This window comes from Macrobrachium nipponense, chromosome 23 (assembly GCF_015104395.2).
Source record: "Macrobrachium nipponense isolate FS-2020 chromosome 23, ASM1510439v2, whole genome shotgun sequence".
Classification (NCBI taxonomy): Eukaryota; Metazoa; Arthropoda; class Malacostraca; order Decapoda; family Palaemonidae; genus Macrobrachium; species Macrobrachium nipponense.
In genome coordinates, this window is record NC_061090.1 from 31217481 (window position 1) to 31225937 (window position 8457).

At 31.6% G+C, this 8457-nt stretch overlaps 1 protein-coding gene across 1 annotated transcript in view; it reads left to right on the plus strand.

Moving 5' to 3' along the window:
• Positions 1 to 1386: 1386 nt before the first annotated feature.
• LOC135197548 (uncharacterized) overlaps positions 1387 to 8457 on the plus strand; it is a 78245-nt gene continuing 71174 nt past the window's right edge. Inside the window, exon 1 of the mRNA XM_064224609.1 lies at positions 1387 to 2005. Within this exon, the coding sequence (XP_064080679.1) occupies positions 1933 to 2005 (73 nt within the window). The 5' untranslated portion in view covers positions 1387 to 1932. The remainder of the gene's footprint in view (positions 2006 to 8457) is intronic.

The window sequence follows — 8457 nt, forward strand, 5'->3', positions numbered from 1 at the left end:
TTATAATTTTCACGTATATATATATATATATATATATATATATATATATATATATATATATATATATATACATATATATATATATATATATATATATATATATATATATATATATATATATATATATGTATACATACATACATACATATATATATATATATATATATAATATATATATATATATATATATATATATATATATATATGTATGTGTATATATATATATATATATATATATATATATATATATATATATATATATATATATATATATATATAAACTGTAGTCCTCGATTCTCGTCTTCCGTGGTTCGACCCCACCCGAGGCAACGAACATAATTATCAACTAAAGAAATCCCCATCGGTTAACATATCCGAAAATATACATTATTTCCGAGGCCGAGTGTCTCGGCGAATTGGATTTTATATATACATATATATATATATATATATATATATATATATATATATATATATATATATATATTCCTTGCCGTCGCTCAGTTCGGGCCAGCTTCTTTTCACCACTAGACCCTATAAAAGTACACAGAAAGAATTTACCTCGATCTGAGCCTTGCAACGGTACGTATTGTCCTTGGGTAGTGGACTTTCAGTCTCGACCCTCCCTTGTGTTGTAGTCATAATAATAATAATAATAATAATAATAATAATAACTAATAAAATAGTTTTTATTATCGAATCTGTTTCTAACATAAACGAAAGCAAAGGAAAAGTAAATTACGAAAAGATATATTTCTCTCATTTCTTATCCGTCTAGGACGTAAGAAAATATGCTAAAGAATAAGGAGAAGAAGAAGAAGAAGAGGTAGGAGAAGAAGCAGAAGGAGAAGAAGAAGTAGCAGAAGACGCAGAAGGAGAAGAAGTATAAGAAGAAGACGAATAAATAGGAGAAGCAGCAGAAGGAAAAGAAGAAAAAGTAGGAGAGGAAAAAGAAGAATAAAAAGAAGAAAAAGTAGCAGAACGAGAAGAAGAGAAGAAGAAGAAGAAGAAGTAGGAGAAGAAGCCGAAGAAAAAGAAGTAGGAGAATAAGAAGAAGGAGAAGAAGAGGTAGTAGTAGTAGAAGAAGGAATCTAACGACCCTCGAGTGTCCCATTTCGCATTTTCTCTCCTTCGTCGGCACACAACCGTTGATAATCCGACGCCAGACAACGTATAATCATTCATTCATCCCCCCACCCCCCGCCTCTCCCCCTTTCGATATCCACATGCGTATGATGTCGCAGCAGCAGCAGCTTCGCCGTGCTGGCGTGCCTGCGCGCAACTCATGAAGCCTTTGGCTGGCTGCTGCTGTGGTGCTGCTGCCCCGAGAGAGAGAGAGAGAGAGAGAGAGAGAGGAAGAGTATTCGGGACTCCGAACCTCGTTCCGAGACTTGAGCAAGACAGGGCAGGCCAGTCTGCTGTGAGCATTGAGAGCGGTAGCACGTGTTTGTCGTAACTCGTCGAGCCGATGACGACGTCTGATCGACGCGGTTCCATTTGAAGTTCTTGGCTATTCTTAAAAGGGAAAAATAAAAGTTTGTCGAATAAACTCGAATTGCCTTTAAATGCAAAGCTGAAGAAGAAGGTTGATACAGAGAGATATGTATATATAGTTGAATTTTTTACAATATATACGTTCGCAGTTAACGTATTCAGAATAATTTAAGTTTCTTTATTTTTGGAAACGACTGTGGAAGTAGTAGTAACCGTGCAATCGGGGATTCGTGACTTGGAAATATATCTCGCACTGGTGAGCGTTTTATTATGATAATAATTGTCTCCGATCGCAAATGGAGCTTCGAGAAGTTAATAATACTACGAGTGCTTCGAAACTAGACGAGAGTCACGTCAAGATAATGATGAGGTTATCGAATGATACGCAAATATCGTTATTTCTATAAAATAGGAGAGTGAAACTTTAACAATTTACTCATGAGGATTTGGTGCGAAAATTCACTTCTCTTCATGAAAGCTGTTCTCGCCTTCCTACTGGCATTACCGATTGGTAAGACTTTTCATTTTTGCTTCTTTTTTTATAAAGCTATCTATATAATTTTAATTAAGAATATGTGTCATTAGGGTCTTTCAAGGTGCACTATCATTCACTTTCATTTTTCATGAAGATATACTTCATTCATTTCATGTAAAATAAATTTTTATTTTTTTTATAATTACACACTTTCCATCCGGCAAAATAAAATGGTAACAAGAACTTGTAAACTTCAGTTAAAATGAACATTTGCCAATCACAACTTTATAATCTTCCAGTGGCAAATGAAATGTAAACCTTATCTTCCAATATCTTAAATATTCTTGATATCAGAAAACTTCATAACTCACTGAATGTTCTATAAGATTTCAATAAAATTCTAAATAAAATATTTTCCATTTCTATAATTTCATAGTTGCATTTAGTGAACACGAAAACATCTTTAAAAAGTGACAGTAAATGTAGTCTATTTAGCTTTCCATTTATTAATTCTTTCATACAAAATAAAAATGATCAGTTAAAATAATTTATTGTTTATCTTTTATAGCATAGTTTCATTTAATGAAGACTAAAATATCTATAAGAAGTGATAGGCAGTGTACTGTATTAAGTCTCTTCGTTGCCAAAATATTTTATATAATACGAACCAAAATTTCAACGAAACCTTATCAGTAATTCAAGAAAAGTCCCGTCTCTTCTAATAACTTCTTTTCACTCATCGACAAAATGAAAGTTGAATTTATCTCGTACAAAGTAAGTTTAAAAAAGTGTTTTAACTTTTATCGTGGTATATCATTAGATACAATGGAGAAATGAAATATTTTGTCACGAGTTATTATTATTATTATTATAATTATTATTATTATTATATAAGTAACATAAATTTTATCAGCTCGTAAGGTTCCATGTAACGTAATTTTCTAGCATGGAAAAATAAACAGATATGTATATATATATATATATATAATATATATATATATATATATATATATATATATATATATTATATATCGTTATAAATAAGTTTTTATTTTTTTTAATTACACACTTTCTCTCGGGCAAACTAGAATGTTAAAAATAACTTGCAAATTTATCTAATATGAACATTTGTCGATGACAATACGACTCTTCCATATATCATAAATATTCTTGATATCAGAAAACTTCCATAGGATCATTGAAATGATCCAGAAGATTTTGAAATTGAAAAATTCTAAAAAAAATTCATTTTCCTATTTAATTATTTAATTGTTTAGGTCAATTTAAATGAAAACGGAAAAGCTAATTAAGAAAACCTTAAGAAGAAGTGGCCAGTCAATGTAATCTATTTAGCTTTCCATTTATTAATTCTTTCATTCAAAATAAAAATGATCACTTAAAATCATTTTTACTTATCTTTTATAATAGCATAGTCTTCAATGAAGACTAAAATATTTATAAGTGATAGGCGATGTACTTTATCAAGTTTCTTCGTTACCAAAATATTTTATATAATACGAACCAAAATTTAAATAATTTCTTTTCACTCATCGTCAAAATGGAAGTTGAATTTATCTCGTATAAAATAAGTTTAAAAAAGTGTTTTAACTTTTATCGTGGTATATCGTTAGATACAATGGAGAAATGAAATATTTTGTCACGAGTTATGGAGATATAACTAGTAAATTATCAATTCCCTTAAATTATGATATTTTTATCACTTCCCATAATTACCTATTCGTTTTTGTGTATGTATTTTATTATATATATATATATATATATATATATATATATATATATATATATATATATATATATATATATATATATATATATATTAAAATACATACACAAAAACGAATAGGTAATAATGGGAAGTAATAAAAAAAATCATAATTTAAGGGAATTGATAATTACTAGTTATGCCCGCATAACTCGTGACAAATATTTCATTTCTCCATTGTATCCAATGATATACCACGATACACGTAAAAACACTTTTTCACGTATTTTATACGAGATAAATTCAACTTCCATTTTGTTAATGACTGAAAAGATGTTATTGAAGAGACGAGAATTTTCTTGAATTACTGATAATGTTTCGTTTAAATTTTGGTTCGTATTTTGGCAACGAAGAAACTTAATAAAATACACCGCCTAAGACTTCTTATAGATATTTTTTAGTCTTCAATAAATGAAACTATGCTATTATAAAAGATAAAAAAAATTATTCTAAGTGATAATTTTTATTTTGTATGAAAAATTAATAAATGGAAAGCTAAATAGATTACATTTACCGTCACTTCTTAATGATGTTTTCGTGTTCATTAAATGCAACTATGCAATTATAGAAATGGAAAATATTTTATTTAGAATTGTATTTAAATTTTACGGATCATTCAGTGAGCTATGAAGTTTTCTGATATCAAGTATATATATATATATATATATATATATATATATATATATATATATATATATATATATATCTTTATTTTTCCATGCTAGAAAATTCCATTACATGGAACCTTACGAGCTGATAAAATTTATGTACTTATATATAATAATAATAATAATAATAATAATCAATAATAATAATAATAATAATAATAATAATAATAATAGTAAGGAAAAACTCTCTATCGCGATCCACAATAATACAGTGTTAAGAGTCCGTGTATAATTTTTAAGACTTTACAAACAGCTTTCGAACCCTTCCCTGGGTTCATCTTCAGTCCAAAAAGATGAACCCAGGGAAGGGTTTCGAAAGCTTTTGTAAAGTCTTAAAAATTATACACGGACCCTTAACACTGTATTATAATTGACCCTTTAGAACAACAACAACAACAACAACAACAACAATAATAATAATAATAATAATAATAATAATAATAATAATAATATTAATACCTAAAAATCGTTAAATAAACACAAAAAAGTGTTAGAAAGAAAGGGCATTTACAAAGCCAAAAGTGAGTGGTGCAGTGCGTGTGTGTGTGTATAACAGTGTTAGACGTGCTCCTGATAAGCATTCCTTACTGGTGGATGAAGCGGATGACTTTTTTGAAAGTGCTCTGCACGAGGGGTTCATCCACGACTCGGCAGTTTTTACGTATGAATGCGTCAGTAATAGGTTTGTTGTTTTGTGGTTAGGAGAGGCAACTAAGTTACTAAGTTTTAATAATAATAATAATAATAATAATAATTTAAAGGTATATTTAATATTTGCAATATCTGGACAAGTTCTCAACTATTATAAGCAAACTGAGATACGCGTAAATTTGTTAACGGACTGACACATTTTGAATACATGGTAGATAGACAGATAAAAGGAGAATAAATAAAAGGACCTAATAAATAGACAGATAAAAGGAGAGAAATAAATAAAAGGTCAGATATATAGACAGCTAGATAGAAAGATTGACAGACAGACAGATGTAGAGACAGATAAGGTTCTTACTGCCAATCAAATGAGATAAATACTTTACTCTCTAGGTGCTGTCTCGTGTAATTGCCTAGTTCAAAGTCAGAGAGAGAGAGAGAGAGAGAGAGAGAGAGAGAAAAGAAAGAGAAGACAACGACTTTCACTATAGGAAATTTCTTTTCATTTCGGAGCAGCATTAAGGAGAGAGAGAGAGAGAGAGAGAGAGAGAGAGAGAGAGAGAGAGAGAGAGATACTGTCATTACAAGAACAGTTTGAAATCGGAGCAGCATTAAGTAAGAGAGAGAGAGAGAGAGAGAGAGAGAGAGAGAGAGAGAAACTGTCTTCTTTTTATCAAGAAGAAGACATTAACGAAAGCGCCCAGGGGAGGCCGGCGAGATCCGATACGCGAAATCCCCCCCTGGATTCCGTGAGGACGAATGCTCGTCGCGATGTGCTCTCAGAGCTTTGCGGAATCTCTCCCCTGGGTGTCACTGGCTCCGGGGGGGCTGGGGGGAACTCGATGCCTTTCGAGTCTCCGGTCGTATTTATTAGCCTCCCTCAATGAGGTCTGGCGAGAGGACCTTGTATTTTCTTGCTCTTTTGCTTGTTTGGGTGGGAGAGTATGTTAATTAAACCGTCTTCCGGAAGGATTTCGATGTAAAGATTTTGGATCTGGGATTCCAGCGCGTTCCACAGTGGCTCCACTGGAATTTACTGAACAGATTTTGAGGTGGATCTGTTTATTCGTTTATGTATTTTTAACGTTTTTATTCATTTACTTATTTATCAATTTATCCGAATTATCACCAGGACAAAAGCCATTCAACCAAATGAATAATATTCTCATATTATTAACGCTTCAATGAAAACTCATAATCACATGAGTCAATAAAATAGAAAAGTATATCCACAGTAGTATGTTTTTGATGTGGACCTGTTTTTTATTTGTTTGTCTCTTTTTTAACGTTTTTTTTTATTTATTTACTTAATTATCAATTTATCCGAATTACCACAAGGACAAAAGCCATTCAACCAAAATTAATATTCTCATATTATATCAACACTTCGTTACCTCAAAGAACACTCATGATCACATGAGTCAATAAAATGGAAAAGTAAATCCACAGTATTATGATTTTCAGGTGGACCTGTTTTTTTTTATTCGATGATCTCTTTTTTAATCTTTTTATTAATTTACTTATTTAACAATTTATCCGAATTATCAACGGAACACAATCCATTCAACCAAATGAATAATATTCTCATATTATATTAATACTTCGTCACCTCAAAGAAAACTCATAATCACACGAGCCAATAAAATGGAAAAGCAAATCCTCAGTAGTGTCTCTGTTTGATTTTGTTATTTAAAATATATAAAATATATAAAGCAAAAAGGTTTCGATGACCTAGACGGACCTCCCTGATCCCTGCAGGTCATCGAAAGCTTTCTGCTTTATATATTTTATATATTTGAAATACCAAAATCAAACAGGCATGCTACTGTGGATTTACCTTTCCGCTTCGTTACTTTATATCAGATCTATCGTACAAATTTTATTGACCCAGCTGATTTAAGCCCTTGTCCTGAGGTCCACACCAGACCCCTTCACGCCTTTAAAATTCTCTCCACACGCACGAGCTGCATTCGAGAAAATATTCGCGATGGTATAAGGCCCCACAAATTGACCACCAAACTCTTGTACAAATCAGTGATGTGAAATTTTAGAATAATAAGCGAATGATTTTGCGGAAATACTTTTGGAATCATGATAAAAAAAAGAAAGAAAGTAGGTTACAAAATGTGAATGAATGAGACAGACCAGGGAAGAGATAAATGGGAATAAGTGATGAACCATAAATACTATTATGAAGAGAAAAGATGACAAATTATTATAAATAGACATTGTAAACATAAAAATGCTTAACAAATTAATGACATGAGGGTAACGAAAGCAGAATGGTTAATGATAAAAGAAAAGAAAAACAATGAGAAATAGAATGAATGAGGGAAATGATAACTGTATATAAACTAAAGCGGAAAAAAAGGAAAGTAAAACAAAATAGGTAATTAAGGCGAGTGCGATGTTTTGACAACAGAAGGGGAGAGAAAAAAGGAAAGTAAAAAAAGAAAATTTATAATTAAGCCGAGTGAGATACTTTGACAACAGAAGGGGAGAGAAAAAAAGATTTACATTAAGTCCCTGTGGTAATTCTTAGCCTCCATTAATTCCCAGATATCGTCTCTCCGTCTTAACGTCTTAAGGACGAAAATCCTTTGAACGACGAAGCGAGATTAACACCCATTAATGGCCAGAAATCATCTCTTGGCAGACGCTCTTTTTAGCTGAGAATCCCCTGAAAAAAAGAGAGAAAAAAAACGAGGATTTTCTCGCCGACAGTGAAATATTTCTCCTTAATATCTCTGGAAAAATATTTACACTTTCATTAAGCGTCCCTAAGAATTCTAATGAACCGACTCCTCCTTCCCCCTTTTTTATCGCTCGGCTCCCAATCGTTTTCGTTCGATCCCCGGGAGAATCTTGGGCGAGAGGAGATTGGCGTAGAAAACGGAAGTGCCAGGGAAAAGTCAAGACCTAAAGAAAACGGAAACTTGTGCCGCGCGTTTCCCGCTAATCAAAATTAACTGTCTCGAAGTTGACAAGAAGTTTGCTTCGTCATAATGAGAAGTTTCTGATGAGTGACGTCACTCGTTTGGCGAAGTGGATATCGCTTTGGGTCAACAGGAAAAATGTTTAATCACTTTGCTATTCATTCTGTGTCGAATATCTATTATTAGGAATCGACATTTTGAAGATCGTGTTAAAATAATCATTATCGTCACAATAAACTGGTTAAAATGACCAGCAAATTCTAAATCAAAATAAAAAACGATTTTGAAGGAATACAGAAATGAAGAAGTTGGACAGCAAAGTGGGAGGAGACGATAAATAACAGATGAAAAGTAATAAGTCAATAAGCAATTGTCTACTATGGAGATATATTAGAAATATAAGATAACCTGAGCATTGGATTTTTGGTATTTATGTCATTTCAAGTACGT